Source organism: Centroberyx gerrardi, chromosome 24, assembly GCF_048128805.1.
Source record: "Centroberyx gerrardi isolate f3 chromosome 24, fCenGer3.hap1.cur.20231027, whole genome shotgun sequence".
Taxonomy (NCBI): Eukaryota; Metazoa; Chordata; class Actinopteri; order Beryciformes; family Berycidae; genus Centroberyx; species Centroberyx gerrardi.
In genome coordinates this window covers 8,863,210-8,887,915 of record NC_136020.1, presented here as the reverse complement: position 1 = coordinate 8,887,915, position 24,706 = coordinate 8,863,210, and the positions used below count along the sequence as shown (strand labels likewise).

Sequence of the window (24,706 nt, the reverse complement as noted above, 5' to 3'; positions counted from 1 at the left end):
GCCTCTCTTGTACACACACACACACACACACACACACACACACACGCTCCCACAGCAAACATAAACAGCTGTGAATGGGAGCTACTGGGACCAATTAGGCAGTAAACGGTGGGCTGGAACTGGTTTACCGCCAACTAATAACTGCAACTAACCTCAAATAATCCTCTATTGGATGCAGCATGGAACTGGCGCACCTACACACTTCCACTACCTCTCTCTCTCTCTCTCTCTCTCTCTCTCTCAGTCTCTCCCATTTTTCTTTCTGCTTACCGTACCTTTTGTACTCATTACAGCTCCCTCCTCCTATTTGTCACCTGCTGTATATAGCTGAGCGCAAACGTTGTGTTTCTCCGCCGTCTGATCTCTCCCTCACTGGCTACAAAAGAGCAAACATTTAGACGAAGCGTGCGGCCCTCCTGATCCACCCGATAAAACTGAGCTGTAAACACACACACAGATACGCAGATACACACTCACACACACTCGACCTCTGACACGAGTAATGGTGCGCGTGGGCAGAGTAATATCGTTGAGAATGGGGTAATGTGCAGCCGACGGCTTGCCGCTGTAAGTCTAGATGATGTGTGTATATGTGTGGGGGACTCAGTATATCACGCTGACTAATGTATGCAGGCCCTGCTCTCTCCTGCAGACAGACAGACAGAGGGGAAATATGGAGCCGGGGCATCGTAAACACACAAACACTCCATAAATCTTTCTCTCAGATTTATGCCTGCAACCTGTGGACAACTGTACACTCGCACTGACGATGCAAAACTACAAATGTAGGCACTTGCACATGTGTATTTATAGTATAAACACACATACACACGTTTGTATTACTACACATGTGAAGACCTTAACCCTAACCACTGCAATCCATCCTAAAACACTGTTAAAATGCAGCTTTTAGCGATGCACTTTGTATTTCTGGGTCCATTTTGATGTTTGGTGGTGTTTTTTTCTTATTCCCGCAGGTCACTGGCAAAGCATACACATCGTGACATCACCTTGAGATATTTCCAGCGCAGCTACAATGGAGTTTGATACTGGAGAAGTTTTCAGAGATCAAAAACATCAACAGCGGTAAACGTCAGGTTTTGGTGTCAGTCTCTCAGAATCAAAGAGCGATGGGCTTCTTTCTAGAGCTGCCATTTTGCACCAAGAGACGTTCAACAATCATACAGGGAGAAATCCATCGTAGAAGAGGCAGAGATACTAACTCTAACCTTAACCCTAAACCTAACTCCTAACCCTAAACTAGCCACTTGTAGACGTGAAGACCTTCAAAATGTCATCCCTCTGAAGGATTTTCCTCATCTTTCTATCCTGTAAGTAAAGAAGAAGAACATACACACATACACACAAACCTACACACGTGTTCTGCACTCTGAACTCATTATCTATGCGTCTTCTGAAGCAATCAGCACCTTCCACTGTGTGTGTGTTCACGCTGCCTGCACCGCACCGCCCAGCAGCCCTCTCAGCTCTGCGTATCATTGACGGGGTAAAAAAGAAAATTACCTTCTCCTGCTGCTGACGAACCTCTTCATTTGTGGGGCAGGGGACACCATTTATCACCGCAAACAATTAGGCTCTAACGACTCTCAGAGGGAAACGATTTGGCTAATGGCTACGGAGGAGAATGTGCTTATTAGGTAAGAGTAAATAACGGTCCAATAACCTGGAGGGAACCGTTACGACACCGGCGTCCCCGGTGCTCAAGCAGAGGGGGGAAAAAACAAGACATCTTAGTCATCACCATTTTAGCCAACACTTTTGATTAAACACCTCTTCCCGTACGCCCTGTGCACATCTTAAAAACAGCACATCAATGAGCCGTGACATCATCAATATGCTGCGAGCGGAGACAGACAGAGAGAGAGAGAGAGAGCGAGAGAGAGAGCGAGGAGAAGGAGGTCATTTTCGCTGATGAGAGATGACAGCAGTGGCGGGCTGAATGCTCCCGGAGCTGAAACACTCGCCGCGCTGTCAAACAGATCGCTGGTAACTGTAAAGGAGCGGCTCTGCTGGACGGGCGCCATAATGAGACAACCTGTGGCAGCGCTGGCTTCAGACGCCCCACTTTCTGCATTCTGATCTTCATGTGAATACAGGAGACATAAGACCAAGCAAAACATTTTCCTCCCCCCTTTCCAACTGGAGTCAAAATCTAATCAGTCATTTAACACGATGGTTCAGGGACAAAATGAGGATGGTTTAATTTCAGCATTGCTTCATTAGCTGGAAGTTAGCAGCACAACGACAGACAGAATTCTGATCAGAGCTTTCACTCTGCCCACCTACAGTAGGCCAGACATGTATTTTTAGTGATGCTTTAATGATTCCTGTGGGTGAATTCTATTTTTGCTTGCCTCCTCCAGAGGGAGGTCAGAGGTCAGAGGTCAGAGGTCAGCTACACAACAGCATACCTGAACTGGTAGGGATTCGGCGTCTTGCTTCAGCAGGATGGACTTTTGCCAATACATGGCTTGAACCTCTAATGAGCCTCAAACTGAAGGACAAAGACCTTTTCACAATGGGGTTCCTGGTCTAATGTAGGTCTAATTGGAGGTCCTTGATATTAAAAAGTTTAAAAAGCCCTGATTTAAAAGACTAAACTGAAAATGGAAGTATTGCTCTCTGGTGCCTCTTTTTTCTCCACTACTATCCTTGCATATGTTTACGCCGCTGGATTGAAGAGACATTTTTGCCCCCGTGAGCTAAATGACTGAGTTTCTGATTGAAAGCATGACAGACTGTGATGGTTATACATGTTTTTTGTATGTACTTGTTGTACTTCATTCTTATTTATGTATTCTCAGTCCTAATGAAATCCAAAATTCATGAAGTAGTCTTATTCCATCACCAATTCCTACCCATCAAGAATCTACAGGTAGTGATGATGGTGATGAAGGCTTAGATGGTGATGTAGGTGATGTCGGTGATGATGGCGGTGTGTACCTGTTGGTTGACGCGGCAGTGTGAGTGTCCGTGGTGGATGAGGATGCGGACGATGTCCACGTCTCCCCGCCAGGCGGCCAGATGCAGGGGGAAGCAGCCTTTACTGTCGGCCACGTTGGTGGACGCCTCGAACTGCAGCAGTTTCAGTACCACCTCCCTGACAGAGAGACACACACATAATATAACCCCGGTACACATTTAGTGCTAGCGTCATGTCTCTCTGACAGCTAAACGTATTAAAATGCAAGGAAATATGGAAACAAATCGGTTGCATTCAACAGCTTTCATAGTCTGTGCCGTTTTCCAACAGTGTTTGCACTTAACTTTGTTAGCTTTGTTCAGCATCACATTTGCTGAAGACAAAATGTGCCCAAATGATTGACACAGAATCGTTTTTCGGTACTAGGTCTTCCTTAATTTCAATGGACTCATTTCAATGGATTGTTCTTACCTGAGTCGGGTTTAGCATTTGCAGTCATGTCAGTTCTTACTGTCTACAGTCAAGAACAGTAGGATAGTGAGGCTATTAAATAAAGCGCTAGAAGGCTAGAAGAGGCGGATGTACGTGGACCGGATGTGACTATATACTGCAGTTTTCTTCAAGAGCACAGTGCGAGCAGCAGGGGAAGACTTTACCGAACATACAGACATGAGCAAAATCAGGTTGGCGAGAGATTCATTACATCGTGTCAGTGCATTTTCAGTACACCGCCCAGCCTGGAGGGAAGCAGGGAGAACAACTAGAGATGAGCTGGAATAGAGGATGTAATTGCTTCCGTGTTGCCCTCTAATAAAGCAATCTCCATTACATAAACAGATAAAGTGACAAATCACTGCGCCGGGTTTTCTGCTGAGTGTTCATTTAGCTGCTGCCGGGGGACGGGGTAACGCCTGGCGATATCGTTTCATATTAAGAAGTCTCCGGCTGAAGTTGTCACCTCGCTCTGAAGAGGAAAGGTGAGGCGCTTCATTTGCATTCAGAATGTCAGAGTGAAACGGAGGAAGGAGAGAGGAGAGAGAAGGGCAAAGCCTCTCGCAGGAACAGGGGTGAAAGTGGCACTGAGACACTTAATGAAATGCATTGTTAATTTCAATAATTTATTGGATTTTTCTATAATTTACTCTGCTTTTAAATTGCAGTTATGAAGGAAAATCACATTGGGAGGAGCTCAGTGTCAAATAGGAGAATATTCAAGTTCTTGGTGGTTAGATTCAGCCTGCATGGATTACCAAACAGGCTTTTTTTAGTAGGGTGAAAAAAAAAATCACACATAATAATTAAAATGATTTGAAAAACGATTCAAAGCCAGTCTCAATAACAAATCTCTGACTACAGCGCTGTCGCCAAGTGTCTCCAGTCTGTATTTTAATTGCCAGTTCTCTCCATTTTCTTTGCCACCTAAACGTTAAATCACTCCTCTGCAGAATTACACTGGCGGCCTAATTTTCACTCTGAGGCTGCATTTTTCTTTCTCTCCCTCCTCTCCTTTCCAGTTGATCTAAAGGAGGAAATCCACATAATTGCCCCCAAAACACAGCGCTAATCCTTCAGTTCCGCTAAACTGGGATACCGGTCAGGCCCGCCGCTAATCCACACTGTGTAAGGGATTTATCAGCAGGCCCAGGTGAACGGAGGAAGCTGCATTGCGGCACACTGTGTGTTTTCATGCGCAAACACACACATGCACACACACACACACACACACACAACACATACGGAAACCTTGTGTATCCAATTTCAGCATTTTAGTATTTTCACTGTTATTGGCACCTGACTTGTTGCCTATGAGTAGACAATATTTCATGACCCTAGTGCCAAGTCAATGCAGGTTTTAACATGCTGTCATCATGACAAATCTCATAATCTAATTTTGGTGACTGTCATGATTTCACTTCATTTGAAGAATTACATGGTCCTCTATGGGTTAAGAAAATTCTACGACCCTTAGGCAAATGAAACCCTTTTAAACTTACTGGACAAACTGAAAAACGCATGTTCACCAATCTAAAAACGGTTTTATCTCATGAAAAGTTGATATTTTGGAGATACAAGGTCTTCAGCTGATGGCAGAAATAGGCATCAATGGGAAAATCCGTTTTTTTCTTTTTCCCCTGACTAGTTGATTTATTGGACATGCAAGGCTTTCCACGACACCAATATACACGAATCTACAGGTGTACATGCTGTATGAGTGTGCATTTGTGCGTACTCTCTCGCTTCCTTATACACCTTTATTTCTATTCTCTCTCACTTACTTATTCCCCACCCACACACACACACACACACACACACACACACACACACACATACCTGTGTCCGTTGAGCGAGGCATGGTGTAGAGGTGTGTATCCTGAACTGTCTGTGCAGTTGACGTTCAGGCCCTTCCACATGCTGCGAAGAAAAAGAGAGATACATCAGGCGTGTTTTCCTAAACGACGGGCTCAGCATGGGTTGGAAGTGTATTGCTGGAGGGTCTTCACATAGTTCACAACAATTTTGCTTTAATGCGCTTGAGTCCCGGGGCGAGAAGCGTAATTTCTCATTTGGACGGAGGGCTAGGAGAGTTTAAGTCCTATTTCATCATAAAAGCATCTAAAGAAAGTGAGTGAGGTCAACTCTGGTATTTGCAAAGGGCTGAGCAGGCAAATAAAACAGAATCTCACAAGGACGGCCAGCTAGGCACAAACTGTGGGCATACAACACACACACACACACACACACACACTCTACCAGCACACACACATAAACCCACACTCCAACACACATACTCTCTCACACACATACGCACAGACCAGGGTTTTCCCAGGGCTATAATTATATGACCTCTCTTTTTCACATGAACTCCTCCAAGCGCATCAGAGAAAAATACTAATTAGCTGAATTTCTCTCTGAACAGCTCCGGGCCGAAAGGCTGAATCAAAACGAGCAGGAAACTTCCAGAAATTGTACCTTTTCTATTATTAAAGACGGCCATACAGTTGGTTGTGTTAAGCAAAGCTGAGGTTCAAGAGTTTCACAGTACATACTATTGTCACACGAGGTATAAAGACAACAGGACAAATGGACAGTGCAAGACAGTAGATTCAAGATCAGTTTGAGACATGTTTGTGTTTATAATGATCTCCAAAGACCAATGTGCTAAAAAGCATCTATTAAAAACAGCATTTCTTTTTTATAAAGGTATCCTTAGTTAGTTGACTGGTTTTCTCTAGAAAAGTATTAGGTGAAAGTATCAAAGATCATGAAAATACAATTATGAATTCTGTGTTATCAAGGTTTATCAGACTCTCCACCTTAAAAGAAGAATTCTTCCTTTTCATGCTTTCTTTCAATTTTTAATTAGAATTTTCATTTTATTTCCCTTTTAACAGGTGAATTCTACGCTTCGGGGTGAATTTTGCCTTGTAACATAACAGCATCTGTACTTTAAAATAAGAATTTTGAATTAGCCTAGATTTAATTTTTTATATCAAATTGATTTCTTTTGTGTGTGTGTGTGTGTGTGTGTCTTATGGTGAATTTTTCCTTTTCGGCAGTCTGAACAAGCTCAGGCTGCTGGCAAACAGTCAAGTGTTGCGGAGGCAGCAGAACATCCATTGGGTTTGACAGACATCAACACAATGATCAAGGTCAGAGCTTTTATGCGGTGGGCGCGTGCACACACACACACACACACACACACACACACACACACACACACACACATTACCTGCACACACGTAAACCTAAACCTGAATTTAAAGTGGTAGTCTGGGGTGGGCGTGCACACACACACACACACACACACACAGAGAGAGAACACAGTGTTCACCAATCAATAGGACGTAGGTCTGGTGAAGTCTAGACAGGCCTGAGGCGGACTGACATTGGTTTGGACAAATGTGGAAGCAGGAGGGAGGAGCTGTACTTTATTTAGTCGAATTCACTTTGACTGATGGACCAACATAATGCATCCTAAAATAGACCAAACAATACCCTGGAAACTGCATCCTACACACACACACTATATTACAGTATTATGAACACAAAGGCAACGGGCACAAATATACAACTGAATGCACGCTAACAAAATACACACATTCACTCACACACACACACATGCACACACACACACACACAGGGCAGAGGGCAGGAGAGAGGCAAGGCAAGGCAAGGCAAACTTTATTTATATAGCACATTTCAAACACAAGGCAAATACAAGAGACAGAGACAGAGAGACAGCACAGGCTTGTTCTGCTGGGTCAGTTGATCCGTACACACTGAACCACTGTGTGTGTGTGTGTGTGCGTGCATGTGTGTGTGCGTATTGATCGTGCTGCTCTGCTGACCCCTTTCAGCACTGACCTATAGAACCGTCGGAAGTCGGATAGGTTGTTAGGGAGAGCAGAGTGACAGATAGAGGATGGGAGACGGTGACAGCAGGTTCACCATGAGGAGGAAGAAGAAGTGAACGTGTGATAAAGTTAGAGGTAGAGAGAAAGAGAGAGACGAGTGCAGTCGACAGCTGTTTCCATCCAGCAAATTTGAAGCAAACTTTTGAAGCGGTGCAAAAATTTAAATGTGAATTAGGTGTGTTTCCATCAGCTGGGAATGGACAATCTTTCAAGAATTGATCAGTATTGGTTAAGTTGTTGGCCATATTTCATGCTTTCATCCAGACATGAAAACTAAGAAATGCACTGGGCAATATTGTAATGAACCCAATAATCGCTTTGCATCCACATACCGTGAAGTAGCCTGTTAGTTTCGTAACTGCAGCGGCTAAAGCAGTGATTCTCTTAGTTCCAACAAGACTGAGCTACAGCAGTTTGGTGGTAACAGGTGGAGTTTTTTAAACCACCGTAGATTCGCTCACTCCAGTCATGCATACAACCCCCCCCACCCAGGCACCAACAAAGAGTTAGCACCCTTGTTTACTCTACAAATGTGCTTCCATCAATATTTATCACATCATTTCTTTATCAACAAAAACCTTTTCCGCCTCAAACGAGCACAAAACCGCTTTTGTGATGCTGCAGACATTTGTAACAAAATCTGCCATTTCCATCCAGGCTTTCTAGTTTAATACATCATAATTTGCATAAAAATACTCTGATGGAAACCCAGCTAATGTTCCACACTCTCCCTTAAGCTATTTTCTGTATCTGATGATTGTTTATTGAATCAACCAGACCTTAGACACTTACACACACACACACACGCAAGTACTATTACCTTCAAACAACCAATCTGTACACCAATTCATTAACGCTTCCCTCACAAAGAGCCCTTCATGTGAGCGGCGTGCTGCACGCCCAAACACAATCTATCTCTCACACACACACGTACACACACCGCATTAATGCACAAACACTGCAGTCATACGCCCTCTCGCGCAACCTTCATAAACAGCCTCCATAAACAAAACACTACTTTGTAAGGGAATGTGTAAAGCCTGTCGGGAGTGTGTGTGAGCCTCGCCGTGGCAGGCAGAACACAAGGTGACGTGTTTTCTGCATTCTGTGACACCTTCGTCCCATTACGGCGTGTCGCTGCACACACCCAGCAAGCGTCTGACGGAGGGTGGCGTTCAGGAGGAGGCCGAGTTCAACGTCAATCCAAACAAGCAAGCAAACAAAATTTTCACAAAAGCTTTGGAAAATGTTTTGAATTGATATCAGAAGGACATTTAGGTCCCAATTTTCACAAAATGATGCGGCTATGGACAACTAGTTTCACTTTGGTGCTATATTATTTTCACCGTCGCATCAACATCTATTCAACGTTAAATGCCACTTACTGTGAACTGCAAGGAGTTTTATTAACATCCATGTGTCTAAATCAAAAAAGAGTAGAGGTTGCCCTGACATAAAATTGCTATAATATTCCTATAGGGACTTACAGTGTCTGTGGTACAGTACACAGTGGTGAGTTTATACTGACATTATTGTACTTTATGGTATTTTCATTTATCTCCCACAGTATGATACCACTATCATATTCCTATAATATTCCTGTAAGCTTCCTATAGGGACTTATATTGTGTCTGTCCTACTCAATACAGTGTTTATTGTGACTTTATCACTCTGTGGTACTCAATAGTGAAATTATAGTGACCTTATCACACTTTAGGGTATTTGGTATCTCCTTCATGATATTCCTATAATATTCCTATAGAGACTTTTAGTTTTGCTGAGATATTTGTATAGTATTCTTCTAAAATGTATCATAGGATTACTATAATTATTTTCCATAGGGGGTGCAACAGTGAAACAATCCATGGCCTGCATTGTATTTTGTCTACTGCAGGTGGCCTGTTGCAGCTACAAATTGCCAAAAGGTACAAAAACACACAGACTGCACCTTTTAGGAAAATAAACACTTCACATTGGATAACAACCAACTTGAACTCGGTGAATCACTTCCTGGCAAAACCCGTTCTCTTATCACAGCTGTTCTATTCTACCCTGCTGCGTCCCACCATTCAATTCCCAAACTCAGTCCGGTGCCATATCGTTCCTCCATTGTTTTCTGTGCTTTCAGTAGGAGCATAAAGCCGGCCAGCAGAGTTTAAATTGAATTAGTGGGCAACATTAGATTAGATAATGGAGGAGAGGTGGTGCTGCAGGAATGCTGCCTCTTGGCAGATTAGTCAAATATGCAGACGACATCCTACCCAATTAACCTCAGGAGCTACAGCAACGCAAGGCACAGCTCTGGTTAAACTGCTGTCTTACTCTATGTGTGTGTGTGTTTGTGTGTGTGTGTCTTTCTCTCGGCATCTTCCACACCCTCACATTCACATTCAACTTTTATTGGATGCGTGTTTTTGTGTTTGTCTGGCTTTTCATCCTTCACACACACACACACACACTACAGTCAGCTCCTACTGTGTGTGTGTGTGTGTGTGTGTGTGTGTGTGTGTAACTCTTACTTCAACAGCTACTTTCTCTGTCTGCATCGAGCTTTCTCTCACTTTAATACCTCTGGACGGGGGTTATGTTTTCGCTCCATTCCGTCTGTTTGTTTGTTTGTCTGTTGGCAGGATAACTCCAGAAGTTCTCAACAGATTTGCATGAAACTTTGTGGAAAGTTTGGTCATGGGGCAAGGAAGAACTGAACTCAACACCGATTGGCCAACGGGGGCCGTGGCTTCTCATAACCATGACCACCATCACCACTTTGTGGAAAGGTTGGTGGTGAACTGCTGCCTTGTGCATGTACCATCTGAAACTGCACTTTCTTTGCCGAATATACAGTATAGAAAGAATTAACAAAAGTTTAATTTGGTCAGCTATCTGACATGTGGACATGGCATATCTTGACAATAGCTGGCACTGGTGGAGGTATGCACTCTACTGGGTGCCATCTTTGTAGTTCTTTCTGTCTCCCACTGAAGCTTTCTTCTCCTCTCTCGCTCTCTCTGCTCTTCCTCCTCTTCTACCTGATTTTCTTTCTCCCTCACTCTCCCCCTCGCTGAACTCCCACCATTCTAGCAACAGTTTTCTCATTATAGAACTGAAAGGTGAGGAGGTCAAAGGTCGTGAAAGGTCACCCAGCAGGCAGAGAGCAACGCTGCCCTCTGTCTGAACTCCTGTTCAGCTACAGTCTGAGAGTTAAATCACTGTACAACACTGAATACAACACCGACCTTATAGAATATCTGAAAAGTGGAAGCGGCAGGGATGTAGTGGAGGGCAAACCCAGCAGTTTAACTGCCTTTTAAACCTGATATGAATCTTTATGAGGTAAAGTTATAGTAAAAATTATAGTAAGAAGTATCAAGTTATTCGAGGACAGGGTCATTTAAGGAGGGTAAAAGAATAAATGAATACTTTTCTGACTATCGAACTGATTTTTGTTTATATTCATGGTTGTTAGTCTTATGATGGTGATCACCAACTGCACAACATTGTTTACCCACCTTTAAATTCAGCGCTACATCACTTCTTAACAGGACGGATCGGTTAAGAACAAATTCTTCTTTACAAGATGGTGTGACAAGAAGCAAACGGCCTCCAAACCCACTCACTGAAAATTGATTTGGCCATGCGCCGAAGATAAACACTTGACAAAAAGTTAAATTTAGAGGATGCAACGATCTGCTTTTGAAATACTGATCAATTAACCCAAGGAAACGGTACTTTTGAAGACAAATAGTTGTGTTCCAAAGTGGTATGTGTCCCATTTGGAAAAAAAAAGCATTCATTACCTTAAGTTAATCATTCAGCATCTCGAAAATAATGAAGAGACAGTCTGTAAATGTGTTGTCACCTCATCAAACAAGGGCTTAAATTATTCCCTGTTTATAAGTGTTCTGCCATCAATCACTTTGTAAGAGTCGCTGTAATGTTTTTCAAGTAGTGAACGTCTCATTTTGGATGCAAACTCTTCAAATGTCTCATATGGCGTTTCAGAACGAAAGCCTTCATTTGTAGCCGCTTCTCACCACGGATGTTAAAGCAGGCGTCACGTTGCACCAAAGTTCAGGCGACATCAAAGGAGAGCATTGTCTTCAAAGGGAAAAAATGAAGGAATTGGGAAAACCTTTGTAGTCCTGGGCTCTTTTTAGTGGGAAACTTCTTTTTTTTTTTTAGGGAGGGACAACTTTTAAGCCGACTGAATCAAACAGCCGGTCGAAGTTCATTCCACTTAATAAAATGAAAATCAAAGGCTTCGGAAATATACGGCGAACTCGGCGATGGCAATAACTTGACGGGAAATCAAAAAAGGGGAACCAATATGAGGAGAGGTGTGCGCGCCTTCTGAGCAGATAAGAGCAGACGGGAAGTGGTGTTGCTTCATTTCCTGTTTTGAGCGAGAAGCAGAAGAGATACCTATTGATTAACACCAGCAGCCTTGAGAGCAAGAGTGTTGCAAGAGCGCACTCACTGATATGACCCATGGGATGAAGAACACACACACACACACACACACACACTCACATACACGGCTTTCCATTTGAGCTCATACTGAATAAATCCCCCCCACCCACGCATACACACACACACATCCTCCCCCGGGACAGTCCACCTCCCATGCTGCTTCAGGGCATGAAATGCTGCTTTACACACTAATACCATTAGCAGGAGTGTGAGGTGTGAGCGTGGATAAGGTGCATGTGATTGGATATGTGTGTGTGTGTGTGTGTGTGTGTGCGTGTGTGTGTGCATGCATGTGAATATTGCATGTGTGGGTGTCATAGGTGAGATCAGCTCAACCCCACAGACAATTATAGGGCAAGGAGCGTGGAAACCCTCAAAAGGCCAATTACATTTCTGCAGAGAAGTGAGAATACACCACTATCTCTCTCTCTGTCACTCTCTCTCTCTCTCTGTTATATCCTCTCACTCACTCTCCCTCTCTCTCTCTCTTTCTCACTCTCTCTGTCTTTGCTGTAGGAGCTGCAGGCTTTCACTCTTCGATTCACTTCTAATGCTGTCTCTCTGCTGAAGGAGCGGGGAAGCCCGTCCTGAGAATTAATTAGTCCACTCTACTGTAGAGTGTTGCGGCATGCGTGTGCTTGTAGTGCCTGTCTGTGTCTGTGTGTGTGTGTATGTGGGGGGGGGGGGCTGTAACATTATGTAAAACTCCGCAGGCCACCTGCTGGCCTACCACAGGCCTGGAGTTTGTATGCAGCGTCTTTGGTGCAAAAAAATGATCTGTGGGTCTACTTTCACAGCTAGAAAAAAGAAAACTATAAATGTGTATATACTGGGAGATTTATGGTATACGTGAATACCATGCAAACACAGAGAGAGAGAGAGAGAGAGAGAGAGAGACAGCGACTACTTCAAAGAATACTCCAGAAACAACCCAGTTTGTATGCTCATGTATGGCAAACCAGGCACTTCAAAGGATGCTTGTGCTGTAAATGTGCCTACGGCGCGCACACACACACCCATACACACTCCCTATATGCACGCACAGGCATAGTATGAACAATGCAGAACCCCACCCCCCTTCACACACACACAGGCTGTTTATTGTTAAGTGGAGATGTAAGGCTTTCACATGCTTGCTGTGGAAAGGAAAATTACCTAGAGATTTACCTTCCCCACCCACCCACCTCCTACATCACACACACACACACACACACCTCAGCCCCACACAAACACACTCTACTGGATTCTACTGGATTCCCACAGACTACTGTGTGCCCTCCGACATGACAACAGTCTCATTTTCACCTCGTATTCCCAATGCCATCAAGAAGAAAATCCCATTCGCACGTCCTCAACAGGCAATCCTGCATCGCGTTCGGAAAATAAGAGGTGTTTCCTTCTCTCGCCATCTCACTTTCCTTTCAAATCTGTCAATCTCTGCCGCTTCACGTCTACATGCAGCACCGTGAATAACCGTTAAATCCATAGTACGGCTCATATAAGAGAACACCTAGAAGAATCACCAGTGTGCGCAAAGTGGGTTACCATCTGTCACAAGAATAGTCTCTTGCTGTGTGTGTGGCCATAGAGCAGCTATTAGCACTGTATTTAAAATTCAGATAGAAGTATTTTAAATTTTCTGATCGAATACCACATCCAAATATAGGCTTCTGAAATACAATACTGAATCGCTTCGTATGAGAATTCAAAACTGCAGCCACTCAATCAGAGGAGATTCTATGATGTTATATGATGGAGTCCCAGCAATAACCTTGGATGCTTGGTGTGTCGACGTCGAGGCTGATCTGATCTCGCTCTCCACGTCAGCTTCTTGCAAATCCCTAATTTGCTGAACTAATTCTTGCAAAATCGCCTCGTGTGTTTTTGCATGTTTTTGCAAACACCTCCTCGTTACACAAAACTCCTCGTTAGCAAGTTTGTTCATCTGAATGCGCTGCAGTGCCCCACAGCGTGGGACTCCATCCAATTTGCAAGCCAAGTCTATCGCCGCCTAAAAACATAAACAATCTAAAAACAGGCTTTATTTTCTGAACGGCTCCCCCCAGGAGAAGTTCATGCACAATAGCTAACAACGCCCTAGCCAACACATCTCACCCTTTGTAGCTGTCAAACCAGGGTGAGGTGTCAACATAACACTGAAATTCTCACTGAGCCTCTTTTCACAAGTTATGCAGTTCCAGTGCTCTGCAGCTAAAAAGGCGACATTAGAGAGTTTCTAATACAGTTTCCACTTGCTCTGGATCCTACAGAACACTCTTGAAGAATTCAACAAGAAAGCTAAGTAATGGGAGTCTATTCAAAACCAAGCCCGCTATTGCTGCTAGAATGGAAAAACACTACAACAGTTTGTGCAGATTCAACTCCAGTTAAGTCGTAACACATACATTTAGAAGATCAAGGTTGTGGTTTTGACTCAGAGCACAGGGAGATATGTGCCTGATGAAAGAAATCTAGCAGAGTAAAAGATAAATATGCACAGAGAACCCAGTCAGGGAGAAAACATGCTCAAAGGAACAAGCATCAACTGACACATTCAATAGGTCAAGAGGCCATGACTCCCATCACAGGAAGTTATTTATCTTTGGGTCAAACTGACCTCTGATCCATAACATGACACGCAGGGTTGTTTTGGGGGGAGTGGATCTCACACACACACACACACACACACACACACACACACTCATACACACACGTGCACGCGTATAGTGACTGACGGTGCGTCTGACCCCACTCTTTCATTCGCACTCGCCAATAATTAAAACCAGACACAAGTAATCGATAGCCGCACAGCTCCCCCCGGGGGATTCAGGAAGTCTATTGATGGAGCCCGATCATTGATCACTCGGTCATCCTGAGGGTTAGCTGGCCAGAGGGAGAGAGAGAGCGTGGGGAGTACGGAGTCTGTGGCGTGTTTGTTTTCGTCGTCAAATTGCGCATTTTGTTGTCACATAGTGTTTTCACGAGTGCAGTTAGAGTTGTAACCGCAGGGGAGGGCGATATTGGCATCCCATTTGGTTTTCCCTGTTGAAATGTCCATCTAGATGTGGGACAGGATGTTATGTTGTAGAGGGGTGTTGTGACATTTCTGGGGCCACTGTTGGCTGTGGATACAGGTCAGAGTGATTAGGCTGGAGTGGCTGGAGTAATGAATGGGCTGGCTGTGGTCCTCCAGACTGTAGAGCACAAGATTAATGCTTGCATTTGTCTTAGACTAATTTATTAGTGCACTGCCTCGCGCAGGATAACAGTGAACACGCAAACACACACACGCGCGCATGCACACACACAAAAACAGGTACTCATGAGACACATAAACAATACATTTCCCATTGTGGGCTAAATAAAGTAATACCATGACTACTACAGCTACTACTACTGCTACCATGACTACTGCTGCTACTACGTCTACTGCCACTAATGTTACAATCATACATTTTCTCTTGCTTTTTTTGCAAATATATAAAGAGACAAATGGCCATGACCTTTGACCTCTGTCATGAAAGGACATGAGGATGAAAGGGTGTGGAGGGGCAGATGGAGGAAGGAAGGGAGATGAGAGAGAGAGAGAAAGAGAGAGAGACAGACAGAGACAGAGAGAGGAAATATATCTAATGTGAGGAGAGAAGTTCTTATCACAAGGACGTTCCGGTACCATCTGCAAAAAGTACAAGAACAGAACTAAACAAAATAAAGCAATACAGATCACGATACCACCAGATGAATACAGCTGAATGAACACTTCACTTCAGCAACTGGCTCTCACATCAGCGCTTGCTTCTTGAAGGACAAGTGAAATATTCACATAAAAATAAGGGGTTTATGAATGACGGTATGGATTAAAAAAAGAGAAAAACAAACAAATTACCACACAACCCACACAATAATAATATAATCGAATAGAATAGAAAAGAATAGGATAAAGCAGAGTAGTAGAGTAGAATAAAGCAGAGTAAAGTAGTAGAATAGAATAGAATAGAATAGATGGAGTCTAGTATGGTCTGAAGGCAGCAGCAGCTGCAGTCTATTCTCAGCCCACGTACATCTGCAGATGAGATCTACAGTATTTTGCCTCCTACTCTACGGAGAATGATAACTTCATGAAGATCTGTGTGTGTGTGTGAGTGTGTGTGTGTGTGTGTCAGAACTTAAAAAATGATACACACAGACAGACACACAGACACACACAGCTTCCCGTCAGACAGCCTCCCTCACTCATCAGACCAGTCCTTCTCTTCCCCAGTCTTAAACAATCTGGCAGTTTGTCTCCCATCCCACCTCCTTAAATAGAGATGGAAACATCCCTCCTCTGTCCTGAGCTGACTCCCCACACTCCACACCCTCCTGCCTGAAATACGGCGCTCACGTCGAACCCGAAACTTTCTCTCACACGAAAAAAAAAAAAGGTTTACAGTGGTTTTATATGAAACACACCCCTGCCACCTCTCTAGGATTAGATTTTTAACAGGCGCTTGGCTGGACGGCTATAAAGTGCGGCAAACCTGCTGAGACCCCAAGATTCCTCCAGGCTTCATTTCCAACCTTTTACCCAATTTGACTTTTGATAAGACTGTGAAAGTCCTGATGTAAGCGCTCTCATGAGGATCTCTCCTAAAGATGTACCTCTTTTCTCCACTTCAACATAAACTGTCACCATGGCAAGTCGACATGATGACTGCTCATTTCCAAAGTTAGTTACCTTTGCTAATTGTCTACTTTATCACCGTGGCAACTTGATACATTTCCCACGACACAGGCGAGGCCGCTGTAGGGAAATATGCTGGCTGCGATATATAGATGCTGAGATGTATATTAAGAGAGAGACAGATGGAGAAAGAGGGAGAGAGAAAGAAACTGGATGGTGAAGTAAGATGAAACGGAGCATGGTCTCTTTAAAAACCAAAGCAAGGCGAGCTGGCTGACAGAAAGAGAGAGACAGACAGAGGAAAAAGAAATAAAGGAGAGCGAGGGAGGAAGACGAGATGCCCTCTGTTCTCTTAAATCAAACAGAGAGAAGTGGAGGTGGAGAAATGGCCGCGGCCGGCTTCACCACTGCTGCTATTGATTTACACTGCAGCCATTCCAATCAGTCACAATCTGGAGAGCTACAAACAATCTGTGTGTGAGTGTGTGTGTGTGTGTGTGTGTGTGTGTGTGTGTGCGCGTCTTCCTAAGGTACTTCTCCTCTCCACAGTAAGTAAGCGACAGAAAGCCTTAGATCTCCACTTAACAACAGCCAGCCACAAATCCATCGGGCCGAGCATCGATTTAGCCCAGATCTGTAGCATTAGGGATAGGAAATGTCAGCTCTGGATCTCTATCTAAATGGGATAACTAATCCATAAAGTGGAGTGAGACAGTCAATGCATTTATAGATCTAGCGAGGAGGACTCCATTGATGTTCTTCAGACCCACTGACTTGAAGCTGCGTAGCTGGAAGTAAAACATCCTGCCGTATGCCATTTTTTTGCATCGGGCTAAACTGAAACTAGGCCGTTACTTTGAAGGAGTGTATACTGTGTGTAATATACAGTATGCAGGCATGCACACGTCCCACATGGGGCATGAGATGCTGTACAGGGAGGGAGGGTGACACATTTATACACAGTCACAGCAGGTAAGACCAACCACTCCTCTCCTGCTGGCTGTTCAACAGCACCATGGGAGCTAGGGTTCCCACACTTATTTTACAATTCATTTCCTAAGGGAGGAGGCTGAGGGAGGAGGAAGCATTTGTTGCTCTTTATTCTGCCCAGATCTCCCCAGGCGGTCTGGGGACTTGAACCAGCAGCCTTCGTCACAAGCTTGCTACCCTCACTACCACTGCCAGATGGTCATTCCAAGGCTAATGCCCGCATATAAAGATGTAAACAAAAGTGAATTGATTCTGATTCGCGGCAGGCCAGAGGTCTGCAAGGATAAGCTCTATTAAATGTTTGTTCAATGCACGATAATGTAATGCTAGTTCTAAGGCCAATTCAACTTGGCAAATGCATTTTATGCTGGCCGTATTTTCTTCACAATGCGGAGCGTGGAGTGCAGTGCCTTTGCAGGTCTATTTCGGTTAAATAGCATTTGGCAACTCATCAGGTTAGTTACGGCCAAGCCAAGTCCATCTTCATTATCCGCGATGCCACGGGGAAATTAGCCATGCAGGCACGATGGAAATCATGATAAAACGATATCCACGGGCTACTCATCATGATGAAGAGCAGGAAAAGCAGCGGACAAAACTGTTTGAAAGCTATTTTCACCGAAGCTCTCAGAGGTGCACTGAAGGAAGAATGCAGATCGGAGCTCAGGTTTGTCGTAAACCAAACATTTACACTGCTGAACGCCGCTCATGTTCATTACAAACACTTTCAAACCGTGTCTATATTGAACAGAGCTCTGCTGTGTGACAAGGCATCTCTCCTGTGAAGACGGTGTGTGTGTGTGTGTGTGTGTGTATGTGTTCATAGCATCAGGGCAGCAGCAGGGAGCCATGGCTATATATGGTCTGACAGAAGGCTTTGGTTTACCCAGAGAGACCTCTCCATGTTTCTATCTCGCCTTCCCTCCCTCTCTCTTTCTCTCTCAGTTCTCCTATTCTAAACAATGACCAACCCCCCTCACCAAGCTCACGTGAAATAAACAAATCAGTATGAAGTCCATCACACACACGCACACGCTCAGACACAAATACAATTTTTAAAAAATAATGTAAAATATGTATAAGCTGCTGACAAAAATAACATCTATAATTCAAGAGACATTCAAAGTCACCTGCGCAGACTCACGCACGCACAAAGCAGGTGAGCGCTCCAGCAGCAGGACAGCCACATCTGTACGTCACTTAGTGTGTGTTTCACCATAGCAACCAACCTGCCATGCAAGTGTCTTGGGATGGATCAACCACAACCACAACCTCTCCCCGTGGGACATGCATGTGCAGTCTCTTACAGTACATGTCTGAGCTTGTGTGTGTGTGTGTGTGTGTGTGTGTGTGTGTGTGTGTGTGTGTGTCACCAAAAGGACAATGCGAGAAACACTTGAGATGGAGGCTTCGCACAGGAACGGCTTAAATACTATATGAGGGAGAGAGAGAGAGAGAGAGAGAGAGAGAGAGAGGCCACCCATGCTGCAAAAAACACATTTCACATCTACATCAGAATGTTTATTAATATTTCAAATTATATAAAACTTGACATATATTTCAGACACTGAACATCCATTTTCTTTCTAATGTGCATTTTTGACAACATTTATCCGCAAATATATCCAAAACATATCTAAACGTAAGTATGTGTGACATGTATAAATTGCAGCATGAGTGAAGTGTATTTGGCTGAGGAATGCAGCGTGTGTTTGTGTGTTGGACAGCTGTGTCTCTTCATGGCATGCGAGTCCTCCCTTTTTTTTGTTTTTTTTCCTCTGAGAGTGTAATAGGCCTGTCAGCAGGACTGCCGCATCCCATTTAAACTGCTCAGACCGCAGGATCACACATCTGCTGCTGAGGCATCGCACAGGTAAACACGAGTCAAATAACTGCTACAGCAGACACCAGCCACGCCAAGTCTAATTCACATTTGTACCAAATATTCCAGGCATCTGTTTTGGTGGGAGGGGTTCACCGCATCAGGACAACGGAGAAAGTTGTCAACACATATGGAAAAAAAATATATATGAAGTAGATGTGAGAGGTATGTTTCAAAATATACAAAAAATGTGTTAATATGGATGACATTGATTTGAAATACACAAATTTAACCCTAACAATGCTGCATAGGAAGAAAATGTATGTCAGGCATTCAAAATATATTCCAGATTCATATAATCTACATGTACAAGTACATTTCTTGGTCAATTGTTGTATATTTTGAAACATATCTTAACCATATTCTGAAGTAGATATGATTCTTTGTTTCACTATGGGAAATGTCAATCACAGAAAAGGATGCTGAACTGACTTTCAGATGCTTTTCTGTCATTATTCAAACTTTGTGGCACTCTGCTACTTGTATAGTCCTATTTGGGATATGCAAACCCCAACACATGCTAAGAGTTATTTGCAAATTCTATATAGATGTGTTGCTAACGTGATAATAGAGAGTAAACCATGCTAACGAGCTTAAATACAAGTACAGCTTTATATAGTGAGTGTCTTTAGCCTGGTTACTCTGGGCAGCTGCCTGGATAACGCTGGGCATCGCTCCCACTGTTGTGATACAAGAATGCAGAAAACTGTTTGAAGTGTTGGGCCCATTTTGCTAAGTGTTGATATTGTTTTTGACTTTCTCCCAAGAATCATGAAAAACGATCCCAGCGCTGTTAGAAATGCTCAACAGCAAAGAGCTTTAAAGGGGCATTAAAGAATCTATGAGTTTTATCGACTTCAGCGACCAAGGGATCGCGACGACATTGACCGGTTTCTGGCAAAGCTCACAGCGGAGTGTAATGGACAGAAATATAAATTCACACTTTCAACAAAAGACACAAGTAAGCTAGCTAATTAGAGCACGGATCCAACAGAAACCTCTAGTGAAGAGGTGATATATCATCAAATCTATACTTTCTGGCAGGTTTCTTGTATTGAATGTTAGTATTACAGAAACATTCTCTGCCACCGCAAACCTGATTCTGAGATTCGGAAATGAAACTTTGATGATCTCCGTAGGGAAATTGGAAGTCGATACCCGATGCAAGTGTCAGTGCATGGCTGCATCTATAGGTCACTGAGTCATCACCACGTTTTCTGTATGGACAGACCATAGTCCAACTGCTGAAAAGCGTGAAACCTTCATGTGTCAAGTGTGAAATCGACGCTAACCACCAGTTTTGTTCGCCCTGCTTTGGGACCTGCGCTACAGCTAGTAATGCTTAATGCTCCAACATGCCCCGACAAACCACAGCGATCCCTCCAACCGGGACAGTAAACATATGGACTTGGTTTGTCTTTGACACAATGCAGGAATTAATATTCTACACATGATGAGTCATTTGTTTTGATCCATTTGTCCTTTGTCAGCGCGGTGATACATTACTTTCTACAGGGAGAGAGATGTGAAATCATACAGACGATGTGTGTATTCTTGTCTCAGCATTTGCTATTGAAGGCATATCCAGAGACGCCCGTGAGGCCACAGCTGACAACACAGTGCGTCCATCCATCACTCCGGCCTCTTCGCCCATTGTGACAGCTAGTTACTTGGACCTTATTTCCATGTAAATACCTTTGTGCTGCTGATATTGACGGTTAATGCATCTTTCGCTATCTCTCTGTCTGGCTCTCTCTCTCCATCTGTCGCTCGCTAACTCTTCTATCAAATTATGCATTGTCTTTCACAAGTCTTTTCCATCTCAATCGTCCTTCTTCCCTCACTCGCCAACAGCAAATTCACACACACACACATACACACACACACACACAGAAAACAAGCGTGCGCGCACACACACACATACTGCCAAGCACAGTTGTGTTCACACACAGCTGCATGCAATTACCCACCACAAGAAGGTATTTAAAACATGAGACTCTCTGGCCTGTGCTATTTATCAGATCTATCAAAATAGCTCTTCCATGAGCGCCTATAAACCTGCCAAGTATGTGTGCGTGTGTGTGTGTGTGTGTGTGTGTGTGTGTGTAATGCAACAGAGAAATACTGTAACGGAGAACACCATCTCTCTGTCTTTATGCATTGCTCTGCCCATTTCACTGACATCCCCTCTCCTGTGTGTGTGTGTGTGTGTGTGTGTGTGTGTGTATATACAGTGAGTGGTGTCTAGCTTACGGTGCACCAGAGGGTTGAAACCTGTCATCTCCCTCAGTTCAACAACAAACAACTTGTTTTGAGCTTGCATAAGCTTTTCCTCTCTCTCATGTCCTCTTTCTGTATCGAATTTTATGAGAATTCAGGCTTCACAAAGTATCCTTGTCGCTCATACAACTGTAGGCTGCACTTGTTTCAACTTATACAGATAAACAAAGCCTGACACACTCACACACAAGCACAAACACACCTTCTTTTCGCTCTATATTCATCCATAAGTGGAGCCAAAATGGGTGCCATGGGTACACAGCACACATGACAGCCAAGCAGCGGCACTCCTTGAATTATAGCCAGCCACAAAAAAAGCTAGAGGGCAAATCAAATATGAGTATTGTTTTTGGGTGATTTATGTTCAGTTTAGCCAGTGTGTTTGTTACCACAGAGGTCCTAAGATGAGAAGAGAAAAAATGCCTTCCAAATTCCAGCAAAAAGTCCTCTCCACAGGTTTACTCTGAAATATTACTTAGAAATTGGAACACCAGACTCCCAATTGGAAAGGGAGGGAGAAACTCACTCAGTCTAGAAGGTTATTGCATGAGAGGCTATTAATTACCTCCAATTATGCCCACAGTGAATAAACATCTAGTGCATTTCAGGACTTTGGCTGTCTTCCTCCGTAGCTCACATGGCGAGTGAGGGGCTGTTTACAGTGCGCTACACATATCAAAACAAATCATCTGAAAGCCAAGTTGTTAGATTTGACCGGCTTTCACCTCTTCACTGTCCAGCCGGCTGACAGACATGATGGAGGGCAGAGGGGCATGCTATGTCTTGCACACTGGCTTGTGTAATTTCTTGCACCTATTTGAGCAACAGCCAAGCTCTGCTCTTCCCACTTTGTCCTTGAAAACACACACACACACACACACACACACACACACACACACACACACACACACACGGGGAGTGTGCTGTGCAGTTCCATCTGTGAATCCGCATTGTGCCTGAGGCCATTCAGCAGGTAATAAGCAGAGCTAAGGGTACAATTGGTCCTTGCACACAACAAGCTGACTCTATAGTAGCACATCTGATTACATTACTGTGACTTTGCTACATAAAGCCGCCTTCCTCCCTGCTCAGCGGGTGCTATGTGAAATCATATGAATGGCATTTGGTTACAATAGGAGGATAGTCTATTTCAGCACCAAACCCACAAAGGAAGAGGGACGAGGTGTTGTGATTGTTGTCGTGCATGAGGTACATCGGGAGCCACAGGTGTCAGTGGGAGACGGAAACAGTGTAACATGCAGTTGTATGCAGTCTTATTCGATGGTGCTGCGCTTTGCCGAGCTACAACGCACCTGCAAATGCGTTAAAGTGACACACGGAGTACAGAGGTAACAAATGGCTCTGCCCTGATTCACACAGAGCCGCTTCTAATCCCGTGGTCGCTCTCTGAGACACAATGGTGGAACGCAGCGCTGTGTAATTTAGAGCGCGCAGGGTGTTTAAAGAGAAAAACAAGGACACAGCCCAGTCATAATGATCGCCTCTCGGTCTCGCAAAAACACGCACGCGGCCACGAGCGTGTGCACAAATGCATGCACACACACACACGCAAGTAAACACACATAGACTCCAACGCACACACAAAACACACAGACTGCCTGCTCCATCATTACAAATCCCCTCACTTCGATGGAGAAAGGCTCCTCTGAAAAGAGGTGTGGACAAACAAGGGCCAATTACAGACCGACATATAAATCTATGGTGAGCCACATAGAGAGAGGATGGAGACAAAGTCATGCAGAGCACACACACAGTGCGAGCACGCTGTGTAATTATATATGCAAACAGCCCTGCAGTTTTACACATACTATAAATACATGGCAGGGCAACACTATAAAAGGCCACTGTAGATGCAGTGAAATGTATCCAGTGAAATATTGATCACCCAAAGCCTGTAAACAACAGATTTAACAACCTAAATGGGTCAATTCCATGGTTATTAAGGACACAGCAACACTGCGCCCTCGCAAAACCAAAGCACTGCTAGACGTTAAGCCTTTAGCACCACGCAGAACTTCACCTCATACATAATGAGGGTGTGTGTGTGTGTGTGTGTGTCTGAGAGTGTGTGAAAAAGAGAAAAAGACAGCCAGGGAGAGACAGAAGGAAAAGAGTCACATTGCTCCATAAATTAAGCCATTATCAGTCCCTCTGCATTGCTAAGAGTTGGTAAGAGGAGACTTGTACAGGCCCTAAAAGGTTTTTATGAAACACTCTGAAGCAAAGCGCGCTGGCTGTTACCGTGTTTAATGTGCTCTTGTGGCTAGTGACTTTTAAACACTCTTGAGGACGTCGCAAAGCACACACAAATACAGTTCCAGACAGTGAAAATCAACAGAAAACCCAAACAAACCCTTGACTCAGCTTCAGTAATCAAACACACATTTTCCCTGTTTTCATCAATTCATGACATCTGAAATATGCATAGTCTCTCCCTCTCTCTCTCTCCCTTTCTCTCTCTCTCACACACACACACACACATACACAGACACACACTCACTCTGAGGCGACCGCAGCGTGGGAAAGGCCCAGTCGGTCTGGTGGAGTTAGAGAGGAGGAGGGCAGCATGGGAAACTCCCACAGAGATCCTCATCTGGGATGGCATGCTTTCACAGTCCCTGCTATACAATGATACTGTTCAAGTACACTGACACTGACCTCTAACTGGAGTGAATCATGCTAAACATATACAGCAACTGGGAACTTCTCTGGGTGACTGGAGCCTTCACCTGGCCTGACCGCCTCCCACTGTTCACTGTGGCTAAACTTAATGTCACTGTATGTCTGCTCTATGTTGCCGAGAAACTGACAGTAAACGCATCGTCTCGCTTTCTGCCCACTCACGAGTGTCCTGACAATTCATTTGTCAAGTTTGTTACTATGTTTGACTTGTGTATACAAAGTTTATTTATATTTCCGTAGTTGCTGTATGGGGATTTGTAGATATGCAAATGTGGCCAAATTTGTCTCTGATAGTTTAGGTGAGTGGATTGGATCTTCAATTCAAAATCTTCAGATCTCCTGGATGTTATGTGTTTTTT

The 24,706-nt window shown here is 44.0% G+C and overlaps 1 protein-coding gene across 2 annotated transcripts in view; it reads right to left on the bottom strand.

The window, feature by feature from the left end:
• Window positions 1–24,706, bottom strand: part of anks1b (ankyrin repeat and sterile alpha motif domain containing 1B) — a 196,563-nt gene that overhangs the window by 145,425 nt on the left and 26,432 nt on the right. For both annotated transcript variants that reach the window (XM_078282203.1, XM_078282204.1), the window contains exons 2-3: window positions 5,276–5,356; window positions 2,965–3,121 (exon numbers count right to left, since the gene is read on the bottom strand). In XM_078282203.1, coding sequence (XP_078138329.1) covers window positions 2,965–3,121; window positions 5,276–5,356 — 238 coding nt within the window. The remainder of the gene's footprint in view (window positions 1–2,964; window positions 3,122–5,275; window positions 5,357–24,706) is intronic.